Below are 14,700 nucleotides of genomic sequence, written 5' to 3' on the forward strand. Positions count from 1 at the left end.
AGTTGAATATCCAGGATTAGGAACTTGACTGAGGTACCAGAGGGGTTATCAGTTCCTGTGGAGCCCAATCACAAAGACAGTCAGCACTTTCAGGTCTTGTTAAGTATCAAGTAAAATTTGATAGTGAGTTGTGAGTTCTCCTTCCAGATGAATTCTTCTATTTTCTCCCTATATCCAGACCCTAAACGAAGCTTTACTGATCGGGAGGAAGGACGTCCAACACAAGGTAGAAGAACTAAAATCCAAAGATGCTGAGCTCCTGTCGCTGGTTGAATCTCTAGCACAGTAAGGATCTCTCAGTCCCACTCCAAACATGTATCATTCCATGTCGGTCTTTCTAATTGTCTGTTGTCATCCTCAGTTTCAATGCTTAATTAGTTCACCAGTAGCGGTGACATTGCTACTTCTTAACCAGAAGGTTTAGAGTTCAAACTCCAGTCCAGACAGTCCAGGTGAGTGAAGAGCCAAGCTCCAGCTCTGAATTCTGGAGGGATCCTCGTGTCCGGTGGGTAACCAGTCCCACCCTCTTCCTACCGTACAAGACTAAGCACCCTATCAGCTGGGAGAAAGATGGTTACGGCCATTGGAAGCAGTGTCCATGTCGCAGTCTGTCAGGTTGTTAATCAGTCTGTGAACCCTCATGCTGCTCAACACTGTTAGGGGCGGCACAGTGGTTAGCACTGCAGCCTCACAGCTCCAGCGACCCGGGTTCAATTCTGGGTACTGCCTGTGTGGAGTTTGCAAGTTCTCCCTGTGTCTGCGTGGGGTTTCTCCGGGTGCTCCGGTTTCCTCCCACAAGCCAAAAGACTTGCGGGTTGGTAGGTAAATTGGCCATTATAAATTGCCCCTAGTATAGGTAGGTGGTCGGGAAATATAGGGACAGGTGGGGATGTGATAGGAATATGGGATTAGTGTAGGATTAGTATAAATGGGTGGTTGATGGTCGGCACAGACTCGGTGGGCCGAAGGGCCTGTTTCAGTGCTATATCTCTAAACTAAACTGTTCACCAAGGGAAGGGTGTGAAGATAAAGCAAATAATCATTGAGTGCTCTCGAGCGTGAGGAAAGCTCATCCCAGATTACACTCAACACTCTGACTGCTCCAGAATCTACAATGTGTTGCAAAGGTGAAATGGGGCAACAGTTTTTCCGCAGATGCAGCAACGCCAAACTTAATAATGTTCATAGCCCGTACTTGATTATCGAATGACCTATAGCCTATCTGTAGGTCAGACAGTGAGTATCATCTCTCTCATACAGCCTTGTGCTGTTAAATATCAGCTACTCCACGGAAAGTATACAGAAAATGTTCAGGAGCTGACACTGAGACACACTGGGGCAGTATAGTACCAGACAACAGTGAATCATTTCCTCTTACCCTGTGTTTACTATTGGTGCAATTATGTGTGTTTCTCAACAGGCCTTTTTGGCCACTAGATGGGGCCCTGTACATTCCCTTCTGCTTCAGATTAGTGACTGTGTGTCCCTGAGATGAGATTAGTTGGATTAGACCCTACATTATCCATTCTCCTGGTTACCACATGGTTATAATGGTTATCACACTGAGTAATGCAAGGTACTGCTGTAGTGTTTGCACGAACTAAAAACCCAGGGCTTAACAGGGAAACTGAATGGCTAAAGAGATGACCAATTCTGTCATTGGGTCCAGTAAGGGTTCTGGTCCTGGAATAGCAAACCAGAGGTCAGGGGTTCAAATCACATCGTGGCGAGCTGTGGAACTGAATTCAATAAATCTGGTCACTTGTGGACTATAGCTGGGTAAAATTATCGTGAGGCAATTTCGTTGTGAAAACCCAACTGGTTCGCTGATTACCCGATGTGACGTACACATGATTCCAGTCTCAATCTGCAGACAGGCTGTCCACTGCTTCACTTGCACGGTCTCCCTGGATTTCCCATGATTAGAGGCAGCATCTCATTCTGACCTCACTCCATCCACCTCGTATTACAGCTACCCCCTTCCTCTGTGTGCCATTGAGAGCTGTAGAACTGTGTTAGATAAACAAAATGAGGAGGAGGACACTGAGGAGTCCTTCACACTGTCAGTCTGATGTGAACCTGTTCTCTTTGAGCAGTTTAATGCTTCCAATCTCTTTGAACGAGGCTCTATCATCCAATTAGAGCAAAAGGCACAGAGAGAATTAGCATGGTAAAGGACGGTAAAGGATGACATAAGGGCATTAGTGAGAAAGGATCGGGCCTCAGAAGGCATTGAATTCGAATCAAGATGGGTAGAAATAAGGAATAGCAAGAATTAGAAAACACTGATGGGAGTAGTTTATAGGCCACCTACATATACCATTGGACAGAACATGAAACAAGAAATTATTGGAGCTTGTAACAAAGGCAATGCAATAATTGTCAGGGACTTTAATCTTCGTATAGACTGGGACAATGAAATTGGCAGGAGTGGTCTCAAAGATAAGCTTGTCGAATGTTTTCGACAGCAATATGTTGTGGAGCCAACTATCTTAGATCTAGTCAGCAGGTCTGGCAGCCTCTGTGGAGAGAGAAGCAGAGTTAACGTTTCAGGTCAGTGACCCTTCTTCGGAACTAGCAACTATTAAAAATGTAAAAGGTTTTAAGCAAGTAAAGCAGGGGTGGGGCAAGAGATAACAAAAGAGAAGGTGTTGATAGGACAGGGTCACAGAGAATAACTGACCAGAAGGTCATGGAACAAAGGCGAACGGTATGTTAATGGTGTGGTGAAAGACAAAGCATTACTACAGAGAAGGTGTGGATAGACTAAAGCACTGAGCACTCCAAGTACAAACATAAAAAAACACATCAAAAAAACCAAAACAGTGGGTAAGCACAGTGGAAGCAAACTGAACAAACTGAAAAACCTGAAATAAAATAACCAAATAAAAAAGGAAATAGAAAAAATAACTAAGCATAAAAAAGGGGGCCAGTCATGCTTTGAAATTATTGAACTCAATGTTCAGTCCGGCAGGCTGTAGTGTGCCTAATCGGTAAATGAGATGCTGTTCCTCGAGCTTGCGTTGATGTTCACTGGAACACTGCAGCAATCCCAGGACAGAGATGTGAGCATGAGAGCAGGGGGGAGTGTTGAAATGGACAGCAACTGGAAGCTCGAGGTCATGCTTTCAGACTGAGCGGAGATGTTCCGCAAAGTGGTCACCCGGTCTGCGTTTCGTCTCCCCAGTGTAGAGGAGACCACATTGTGAGCAGCGAATACAGTATACTACATTGAAAGAAGTACAAGTAAATCGCTGCTTCACCTGAAAGGAGTGTTTGGGGCCTTGGATAGTGAGGAGAGAGGAGGTAAATGGGCAGGTATTACACCTCCTGCGATTGCAGGGTAAGGTGCCGTGGGAAGGGGATGAGGTGGTGGAGATAATGGAGGAGTGGACCAGGGTGTCACGGAGGGAACGATCCCTTCGGAATGCTGACAGGGGAAAGGTGGGGAAGATGCGACTGGTAGTGGCATCACGCTGGAGGTGGCAGAAATGGCGGAGGATGATCCTTTGGATATGGAGGCTGATGGGGTGGAAAGTGAGGACAAGGGAAGGGAAGTGTTGGAGATGGACCATATAAAGGTGAGAGAAGGGTGGAAATCAGAAGCAATTTTAGAAAGGTTTTCTAGTTCTGGGCGGGAGCAGGAAACGGCACTGATACAGTCAACAATGTACCGGAAAAAGAGTTGGGGGAGGGGGCCTGAGTAGGACTGGAACAAAGAACAACGTTATTAACTTTGCTTCTAATTTCCATCCTTCTCTCACCTTTACATGGTCCATCTCCGACACTTCTGTTCCCTTCCTCGACTTCTCTGTCTCCATCTCTGGGGATAGGCTGTCTACTAATATTCATTATAAGCCCACCGACTCCCACAGCTACCTCGACTACACTTCCTCACACTGCCTCCTGAAAGGACTCCATTCCATTCTCCCAGTTTCTCCGTCTCCGACGCATCTGCTCTGATGATGCTACCTTCCATGACAGTGCTTCTGATATGTCTTCCTTTTTCCTCAACCGAGGATTCCCCCCCACAGTGGTTGACAGGGTCCTCACCCATGTCCAGCCTATTTCCCGCACCTCTACCCTCACCCCTTCTTCTCCCTCCCAGAACCACGACAGGGTTCCCCTTGTCCTCACTTTCCACCCAACCAGCCTCCAGATCCAAAGGATCATCCTCCGCCATTTCCGCCACCTCCAGCGTGATGCCACTACCAAAGGCATCTTCCCCTCCCTTCCCCTGTCAGCATTCCAAAGGGATAGTTCCCTCTGCGACACCCTCATCCACTCCTCCAATACCCCCGCCATCTCATCCCCTTCCCACGGCACCTTCCCTTTGCAATCGCCGGAGGTGTAATACCTGCCCATTTACCTCCTCTCTCCTCACTATCCAAGGCCGCAAACACTCCTTTCAGGTGAAGCAGCGATTTATTTGTACTTCTTTCAATGTAGTATACTGTATTCACTGCTCACAATGTGGTCTCTTCTACACTGGCGAGACCAAACGCAGATTGGGTGACCGCTTTGCGGAACGCCTCCGCTCAGTCCATAAGCAGGACCCTGAGCTTCCGGTTGCTTTCCATCTCAACAACTCCCCCTGCTCTCATGCTCACATCTCTATCCTGGGATTGCTGCAGTGTTCCAGTGAACATCAACACAAGCTCGAGGAACAACATCATTTACCGATTAGGCACGCTACAGCCTGCCGGACTGAACATTGAGTTCAATCATTTCAGAGCATGATGGGCCCCACTTTTTATGCTTAGTTATTTTTTCTTTTTTTCTTTTTCCTTTTTTATTTGGTTATTTTATTTTAGGTTTTTCAGTTTGTTTAGTTTGTTTCCACTGTGCTTACCCACTGTTTTGGTTTTTTTGATGTGTCTTTTTATGTTTGTGCTCGGAGTGCTCTGTGCTTCACAGTCTATTCACACCCTCTCTGTACTAACGCTTTGTCTTTCAGCACACCATTAACATACCGTTTGCCTTTGTTCCATGGCCTTCCGGTCAGTTATTCTCTGTGACCCTGTCCTATCAACACCTTCTCTTTTGTTACCTTTTGACCCACCCCCGCTGTACTTGCTTAAAACCTTTTACATTTCTAATATTTGTCAGTTCTGAAGAAGGGTCACTGACCTGAAATGTTAACTCTGCTTCTCTCTCCACAGATGCTGCCAGACCTGCTGAGTATTTCCAGTGTTTCTTGTTTTTATTTCAGACTTCCAGCATCTGCAGTATTTTGTTTTTATCTTAGATCTAGTATTGTGTAATGAAGCAGGGTTAATTAGCAATGTCACAGTAAAAGATCCACTGGGAAACAGTGATCATAATACCATTGAATTCCATGTTAAGTTTGAAAGTGACATGCTCCAATCACAAACAAGAATCTTAAACTTAAAGCCAATTATTTAGGCATGAGGGGAGAACTGGCTGAGATAAATTGGATAAGTAGACTAAAAGGTATGGTGGTAAATGAACAGTGGGAAACCTTTAAAGAAACAATTCAAAATGTTCAACAAAAATACATTCCTTTGAAAAACAAAAACTCAGCCAGAAAGACCGTCCGTGGCTCACTCAGGAAGTTAAGGAGAGTATTAGATTAAAAGAAAAAGCTTACAATGTTGCAAAAAGGAGTAGCACGTCTGAGTATTGGGAGTGTTTTAGAGACCAGCAAAGGGCCACCAAAAAGTTGATTAAAAAAGGTAAAAATAGAATGAGAGTAAACTAGCCAGCAATATAAAAACAGATTGTAAGAGTTTTTATCAGTATATCAAAAGGAAGAGGGTAGCTAAAGTAAACATTGATCCCTTAGAAGCAGAGACAGGAGAAGTTGTCATGGGGAATGAGGAAATGGCAGAGACATTGAACAAATATTTTGTGCCTGTCTTCACAGTAGAAGACACAAGTTCCATACCAGAAATAGTCAGAAACCTCAGGGCTAAAAAGAGTGAGGAAATTAAGGAAATTCATATCAGCAGAGAAAAAATAGTGGAGAAACTTAAGGGGCTAAAATCAGGACCTGATAGCTTACATCCTATGGTTCTAAAAGAGATAAAAGCGCTAGCTATGATTTCCAAATTTCCTTAGATTCTGGAATGGTCTCATCAGATTGGGAATTGGCAAATGTTTTGAAGAAAGGAGGGGAGAGAAAACAGTGAACCACAGGCCAGTTAGCCTAACATCAGTCTTTGGGAAAATGCTGGAATCTATTATTAATGAAGTCTTAACAATGCACTTAGAAAAGCACAGTCTGATTAGAACAAGTCAACATGGTTTAGTAAAGGGAAATCCTGTTTGACAAATTTATTAGAGTTTTTTGAGAATGTACCTCGTCCGGTAGATAAAGGGGAACCAGTAGATGTCGTATACCTGGATTTCCAAAAGCCATTCAATAAGGTGCCACATAAAAGATTAATAGGCAAGATAAGGGCTCATGGAGTTGGGGGTAATATATTAGCATGGATAGAGGATTGGTTAACAGATAGGAGGCAACGAGTGGGTATAAACAGGACATTTTCAAGTCGGCAGGCAGTAATTAGTGGAGTGCCGCAAGGATCAGTGCTGGGGCCTCAGCTATTTACAATCTATATTAATGACTTAGATGAAGAGACAGAAAGTAATGTTACCACCAGGTGAGAAGGGGTCTAGCGGTTCCCTCTCAGCCTTTACCTGGTTTAATCGTAACAGGGTTTAATTTTAAAAACACCGTGTTTTTAGCTTCCCCTCAGTGAATCCTTGTTCACTGCTCCAATTGTAAGGCAAAGAAATCAATTCAGACAGGTTTTCTTAGAATTTAAACAAGAAAGGTAGAAGTTTATTAATCTTAAACTCTAATCTGGTTAACGACTACGAATATGCAGCATGACCATGCTAGCATGCATACTTGATAAACACACACGCAGATAGAGACAGAAAAGTAGAAAAGAATAAAGGGGAAAAGTTTGAGGCAATAGATAGGTTTCTGGTTTACTGTCCTTTGAGTTTGTTGTGAAGTCTTTGGTTGCCAGTCAGACTTGCAATTCGTTGGGGCCCAGTTCACGCTTCAACTTGTTTCGAGGTCAGAGTCTTTTCTCTGAGGTTTTCGTGTCTTCTGTGGGTCCGGTGACTTGGGAGAAAGTGAAAGAGAGGGAGAGGGAGAGAGAGAGAGAGGCTTCCTTGTTCCAAGTTCCAGATCAAACAGCCTTCTGCTTTTCTCTTTGGCACAATTAAAAAAAAACCCAGGTTGCTCAGCAGGTTAGTCATGTGACTAGCTGGTTTGACCACTTATGCTTCATATGACAAAATTAATATGCCTCATTCTTGGCAGGTGGGGGTCTGCATGATAGTAATGTATCTAAGTTTGCTGATTATACAAAGGTAGGTGGAAAGGTAAGCTGTGGGGAGGATGTAGAAAGGCTGCAAAGAGATATAGACAGGTGAAGTGAGAGGGCAACAAGATGGCAAATGGAGTATAATGTAGGGAAGTGTGAAGTTATGCACTTTGGTCGTAAGAATAGAAAAGCAGAATATTTTTTAAAAGGTGTGCAACTTGTTAGTGGCGATGTTTAAAGAGACTTGGGTGTGCTTGTACAAGGAACGCAGAAAGTTAACATGCAGGTACAGCAAGCAATTAGGAAGGCAAATAGCATGTTGGTCTTTATTGCAAGGGGACTGGAGTACAAGAATAAGGAAGTATTGCTACAATTGTACGGGGTTTTGGTGAGACCATATCTGGAATACTATGTGCAGTTTTGGTCTCCACATTTCAGAAAGGATATACTTGCACTGGAGGCAGTGCAGTGAAGGTTCACTAGATTCATCGCTGGGGTGAGGGGCTGGGTAAATTGGGCCTGTATTCTCTGGAGTTTAGAAGAATGAGAGGTGATCTCATTGAAACATATAAGATTCTGAAAGGGCTGGATAAGGTAGACACTGAGAGATTGTTCCCACTGGTCAGGGAATCTAGAACACGGGGACACAGTCTCAGGATAAGGGGCCGATCATTCAGGACTGAGATGAAGAGAAATTACTTCACTCAAAGGGTTGTGAATCTTTGGAATTCTCTATCCCAGAGGGTTGTAGATGCTCCATCGTTAAATACATTTCAGGCTCGAATAGACATATTTTTGGACTGTCAGGAAATCAAGGGATATGGTGAGTGGGTGGGAAAGTGGAGTTGAATCCTAAGATCAGCCATGATCATATTGAATGGTGGAGCAGGCTCGATGGGCCATATGGGCTACTTCTGCTCCTATTTCTTGTGTTCTTGTGTTATGACCCCAGAATGAAGCCAGTCACCATTAGTGTCCATGTGATAGCCATTCTCAGCATTTCTCCACTATAGGTGGACATGTCTGCATGGAGACAGCACGTCAAGTGGAACCAAAAAGAGAGACTTGCATCCTCAGGACATCTGAAAGTGCTTTACAGCCAATGAAAGACTTTTGAAGTGTTACACTGTTGTAATGTAGGAAATGACTAGGATAAAGGGACCGAATGTATTGTAGCCAAATTTGTGGACGATACAAAGATAGGTGGGAAAGCAAGTTGTGAGGCGGACACAAGGTGTCTGCAAAGAGATATAGATAGGTTAAGTCAGTGAGAAAAAAAATTCATGTGGATTATAATGTGGGAAAATGTGAGGTTGTCCACTTTGGCAGGAAGAATAGAAAAGCAGTATATTATTTACATGTAGAGAGACTGCAGAATGCTGTGGAACAGAGGGATCTGGGTTTCCTTGTACATGAATCACAAAAAGTTAGCATGTGGGTACAGTAACTAATCAGGAAGGCAAATGGAATGTTTGCTTTTACTGTAAAAGTAGGGAAGTCTTGCTACAACTGCACAGGGCATTGGTGAGACCACTCCTAGAGTACTGTGTACAGTTTTGGTCCCCTTACATAAGCTTGGATATACTTGCATTGGATGCAGTTCAGAGAAGATTTGCTAGGCTGATTCCTGGGATGAAGGGGTTTGTCTTATGAGGAAAGGTTGAGCAGGTTGACCCTATACTCACTGGAGTTTAGAAGAATGAGAGGTGATCTTATTGCAACATATAAGATTCTGAGGGGGTTTGACAGGGTAGATGTTGAGAGGATGTTTCCCCTCGTGGGGGAGTCTAGAACTAGGGGGCACAGTTTCAAAATAAGGGGTCTCCCATTTAAGATGGCTATCAGGAGGAATTTCTTCTCTCAGAGGGTCACTAGTCTGTGGAATTCTTTTCCCCAGTGAGCAGTGGAGGCTGGGTCACTGATTATATTCAAGGCTGAGTTAGACAGATTTTTGATCTACAAGGGATTCAAGGGTTATGGGGGGCAGGCAGGAAAGTAGAGTTAAGGCCACAATCAGATCAGCCATGATTTTATTGAATGGTGGTGCAGGTTTGAGGGGCCGAATGGCCTACACGAGTTCCTATTTCTTATATTCTTATGATCTTGCATGTCAGGGCTAATTATCCCAACTGTGCAGAATATCTGATTAATTTGCACCAATCAACAATCCAGATATACTCTCCTGTATCACTGCAGCTACTGTATGTTTATTTTACATTAAGAATGGGATCAGATTCACAACAACCAAAATTTGCATTTATATAACATCTCTAAACTACTAAAGTGTCCCAAGGCACTTCACAGCCTTGTCATTGGTTATTGACACTAAACCACAGAATGAGTCATGGAGTCATAAAGTTATACAGCGCAGAAACAGGTCCTTCGGCCCATCGTGTCTGTGCCAGCCATCAAGCACCTATCTATTCTAATCCCATTTTCCAGCACTTGGCCCATAGCCTTGTATGCTATGGCGTTTCAAGTGCTCATCTAAATACTTCTTAAATGTTGTGAGGGTTCCTACCTCTACCATCCCTTCAGGCAGTGTGTTCCAGATTCCAACCACCCTCTGGGTGAAATTCTTTTTCTCAAATCCCCTCTAAACCTCCTGCCCCTTAACTTAAATCTATGCCCCCTGGTTAGTGACACCTCCGCTAAGGGAAAAAGTTTCTTCCTATCTATCTTATCAATGCCCCTCATAATTTTGTATACCTCAATCATGTCCCCCCTCAGCCTTCTCTGCTCTAAGGAAAACAACCCCAGCCTATCCAGTCTCTCTCCATAGCTGAAATGCTCCAGCCCAGGCAACATCCTGGTGAATCTCCTCTGCACCCTCTCCAGTGCAATCACATCCTTCCTATAGTGAGGTGACCAGAACTGTACACAGTACTCCAGCTGTGGCCTAACTAGCATTTTTTACAGCGAATGAGATATTAAGACAGGTGATAAAACACAATGTCAAAGAGGGAGGTTTTAAAAAATGTCAGAGAGGTTTAGGGAGGGAATTCCAGAGCTTGGGGCCCAGGCAGCTGAAGGCACGGCCGCCAATGGTGGAGTGATTAAAATCGGGGATGCACAAGAGGCCAGGATTAGAGGAGGGTGGGGATCTTGGAGGGTTGTGGGGCTGCAGGAGATTATAGAGATAGGGAGTGGTGAGGCCATAGAGGGATTTGAAAACAAGGGTGAGAATTTTTAAATCAGGTCATTGGTCGATTGGAAGCCAATCGGATGGTCAGGGCTGATTCTGATTTTCCTGTGAGAGCTCCACATCAGGAAATGTGGTTGAAATTGCTTGGTGAAAAGTTGAAGTTAAAGTGGAGGGTGGGTGCAGCTCTGTTTAATCTCCTGCATTGATGATGTTCACTTTCTACATCCATTCGCAGAGCCAGAAGAGCTGAAGAAGATCTGAAGGAGACTTTGAAAAACACACAAGAAGATGCAAAAATCAGAGAGGAGGAATTGCACCGCGAAATCCAGGATCTCAGCGAGACAGTCAGATCACTGAAGGAGAGGACAGTGGAATTACTCAGGTGAGGATCTGAAAAAACACAAATCACTGAACCACAAACTGAACTGAACTGAGTGATCATCAGAAGAAGGGTTTTATTATTTGTAATGAGTGTGTGGGGGTGTGTAGTGAGTGTGTGGGGGTGTGTAGTGAGTGTGAGGGGGTGTGTAGTGTGTGAGGGAGTGTGTAGTGAGTGTGAGGGGGTGTGTAGTGAGTGTGAGGGGGTGTGTAGTGAGTGTGTGGGGGTGTGTAGTGAGTGTGAGGGGGTGTGTAGTGAGTGTGAGGGAGTGTGTAGTGAGTGTGTGGGGGTGTGTAGTGAGTGTGAGGGGATGTGTAGTGAGTGTGAGGGGGTGTGTAGTGAGTGTGTGGGGGTGTGTAGTGAGTGTGAGGGGGTGTGTAGTGAGTGTGAGGGAGTGTGTAGTGAGTGTGTGGGGGTGTGTAGTGAGTGTGAGGGGATGTGTAGTGAGTGTGAGGGAGTGTGTAGTGAGTGATGGGGTGTGTAGTGAGTGTGAGGGGGTGTGTAGTGAGTGTGAGGGAGTGTGTAGTGAGTGTGTGGGGGTGTGTAGTGAGTGTGTGGGGGTGTGTAGTGAGTGTGAGGGGATGTGCAGTGAGTGTGAGGGGGTGTGTAGTGAGTGTGTGGGGGTGTGTAGTAAGTGTGAGGGGGTGTGTAGTGAGTGTGAGGGAGTGTGTAGTGAGTGTGTGGGGGTGTGTAGTGAGTGTGAGGGGATGTGTAGTGAGTGTGAGGGAGTGTGTAGTGAGTGTGAGGGGGTGTGTAGTGAGTGTGAGGGGATGTGTAGTGAGTGAGGGGGTGTGTAGTGAGTGTGAGGGGGTGTGTAGTGAGTGTGAGGGGATGTGTAGTGAGTGAGGGGGTGTGTAGTGAGTGTGAGGGAGTGTCAGTGAGTGTGACAGGGTGTCAGCGTGTGTGAGGGTGCTAGTGAGTGTGAGGGACTGTGTAGCAAGTGATATGGGGTGTGGGGGAGGTGGTCTAGTAATGTAGAGGCTGCGGCTTATACTCTGGAGGCATGTTTTCCGATCCCACCACGGCAGCTGCTGGAATTAAAAATTTAATTAATAAATGCAATTAATTAATGAAAAAATCTGGAATTAAAGGTTAGTCTCAGTAATGGTGCCATAAAACTATCATTGATTGTTGTAAAAACCCACCTGGTTCACTAACATCCTTTAGGGAAGGAAATCTGCTGTCCTTACCTGGTCTACATGTGACTGCAGACCCACAGCAATATAGTTAACTATTAACTGTCCTCTGAAATGGCCAGGCAAGCCACTCATTTGTCAAGAGTAATTAGGGATGGGCAACAAATGCTGGCCTTGCCAGCGACACCCACATCCCCTGACAGAATTTAAAAAAAGAGTATGACAAGATGTGTGATGAAATGTATAGTGAGTGTGATAGTTTGCATAGTTTTATTGTGACTGAATTGATTCACTGTGTCTCACAGGGAGAAGGATATTCTTTGGCAGAAATCAGATAAGTTGGAGTTTAATCAGCGGCAATCGGATCAGAAACATTTGTCAAGAAGAGATCGATTTGGGAGCAAGAAGTGAATTTAATCAGCGAGCTGATGGCGCCAGGAAGACTTTCAAAGGGTCTGTGTTTTGTTGGTGCCTGGCTGGGTAGAACTCAGATCCTTTTCCATATGTTGGTGATGGGATGGGTGAACACTTTCTGTTTGAGATACTGAAGGGTAGAATTTCCGATAAGCCAATGTTAATACTCAGGAGCAGTGCCTGAGCATTCAATCGCACCCATTTTGCATCCAATTTTGCAGCTGCAATTTCCAAAGGCAGTGGACGTTTGCAAGGTCTGACAAGATGTCCTGACCAAGTTGTGTCCACAATTCACCAGTGTTTACACTGACAGAGCGAGGGAGAGGATGGCCAACTCTATATGGACATATTCCAGACGTTTTCATCACATGCCCTTTCACTTCCAGCCATGTCTGTATTCCCTGAAGTGTCCAGTTGGATGGGGGCAATTACAAGGTCGTACCATCTTCTTTTAGGTCATCTGCAGACCACCACCACAGGGGACTGCCTCTCACAATGGCAGTCAAGCTTACATTCTCCCACCTCTGTTCCTTCCAGGTGAGGGTGGCCTGTCTGCATTCACGATCATTACACTGGTGAAAGTGCCAGCAACTTCAGGAGTGTGCACACACACTATAGTGCTCTCGTCCCGAAGCTGCACTGAGCCATTCTGTGCTGTTCCCGAGTGTTTGCTCTTTTGCTCTGCAACATTGACATTAACAGGGGAATAATGGTACAGGCATGAATTTTGATTCAGTGTCTTTGGATCATTGTTGTTTAGTATATTTGCATTATATTTTCATAACCAGTGCAGTCACTGTCGTAGTGTAGGAAACATGGCAGTTAATTTATACATAGCAAGATCCCACAAATAGCAGAATGATAATGACCCGATAATCTGTTTTTTAAGAATGTTGGTTGAAGGGTAAGTATTGGCCAAGGACATCGGGAGAACTCCCCTGCTTTTCTTTGAATGGTGACTTGGGATCTTTCATCCAATTAGAGGATTTTTAATTATCAGTCAAACAGACTTTTTGGTATCTCTGATATTTTTTCCAACAAATAAACCAAGAAAATGAAAAAATAAACGTAGTGGTTTTAATGCCCTTATGATTTTTCTCCTGGGTTGCTCAAAGTAATGTCGGGGACATTAATCCCTGGAGAGTCCAGGATAATCCGAGGGAGCTGTTGGTGACCATGAGGAATTCAGACACCAAGTGGGTAAATATCCATGTGAGGTTTCCATGGACTTGATTGTTTTCACAAGCAGATTGGGAGCGATTGATAAGATGAGCACTTTACTACTTTACTCTCCTGTTTCACTGCCTGGATGGGAGGGTTTGTGGCTGTTATTTTACCTACAAATACAATAATGAGATCAATGCCTTTCCCTGCAGGGATTGCTCCTTTTATTTAGCCATTCATGGGATATGAATGTCACTGGCAAGTGAAAACGTTTATTGCCCATCCCTAATTGCCCTTGAGAAGGTGGTGGTGAGTCATCTTCTTGAAATATCGCAGTTCATCTGGTGCAGGTACACCCACAGTGCCATTAGGGAGGGAGTTCCAGGGTTTTGACCCGGTGACAGTGAAGGAATGGCGATTTCGTTCCAAGTCAGGATGGTGTGTGGTTTAGAGGGGAACTTGCAGGTGGTGGTGTTCCCATGCAGCTGTTGCCCTTGTCCTCCTAGGTGGTAGAGGTCACGGATTTGGAAGGTGCTGTCGAAGGAGGCTTGGCAAGTTGCTGTCATGCATCTTGTAGATGGCACTTGTGTGGCACGAATGTTACTTGTTGCTCTTTTACCTGTGCTCCTTGGAGATAGAACAGGAGTTAAAGTTCTAAATTGGGGTAAGGCCAATTTTACTAAGCTGAGAAATTATTTAGTAAAAGTGGACTGGAAACAGTTACTTGAAGGTAAATCAGTGTCAGAGCAGTGGGAGGCATTCAAAGGGGAGATTCAATGGGTTTAGAGTAGACATAAGTAAACACAAAGAAAAAGGGTGGGACAGTCAAATCTAGCATCTCCTGGATGTCAAGGAGCTTAAAGGGTAAGATAAACCAGAGAAGGAAAGCTTATGTTAGACATGGAGAATTCAGAACTACAGCAAACCGAGAGGAGTATAGAAAGTGGAGGGGTGAAATCAAAAAGGAAATTAGGAAAGCAAAGCAAGGGCATGAAAGAATTTTGGCAGCAAAATCAAGGTGAACCCGAAGATGTTTTATCAATATGTTAAGAGTAAGAGGAATACTAAGGAGAGAGTAGGGCCCATAAAAAAAACAAAAAAGTAACCTATGTGTAGGAGCAGAAGATGTTGGTATTGTTCTTAATGAATACTTTGTGT

General features: G+C 44.4%; 1 protein-coding gene across 2 annotated transcripts in view; it reads left to right on the forward strand.

Moving 5' to 3' along the window:
• Positions 1 to 13,445, forward strand: part of LOC137371820 (FYVE and coiled-coil domain-containing protein 1-like) — a 71,428-nt gene extending 57,983 nt beyond the window's left edge. For both annotated transcript variants that reach the window (XM_068034728.1, XM_068034729.1), the window contains 3 exons: positions 179 to 285; positions 10,685 to 10,831; positions 12,270 to 13,445. In XM_068034728.1, the coding sequence (XP_067890829.1) occupies positions 179 to 285; positions 10,685 to 10,831; positions 12,270 to 12,375 (360 nt within the window). In that variant the 3' untranslated portion in view covers positions 12,376 to 13,445. The remainder of the gene's footprint in view (positions 1 to 178; positions 286 to 10,684; positions 10,832 to 12,269) is intronic.
• Positions 13,446 to 14,700: the final 1,255 nt, after the last annotated feature.

This window comes from Heterodontus francisci, chromosome 7 (genome assembly GCF_036365525.1).
Source record: "Heterodontus francisci isolate sHetFra1 chromosome 7, sHetFra1.hap1, whole genome shotgun sequence".
Classification (NCBI taxonomy): domain Eukaryota; kingdom Metazoa; phylum Chordata; class Chondrichthyes; order Heterodontiformes; family Heterodontidae; genus Heterodontus; species Heterodontus francisci.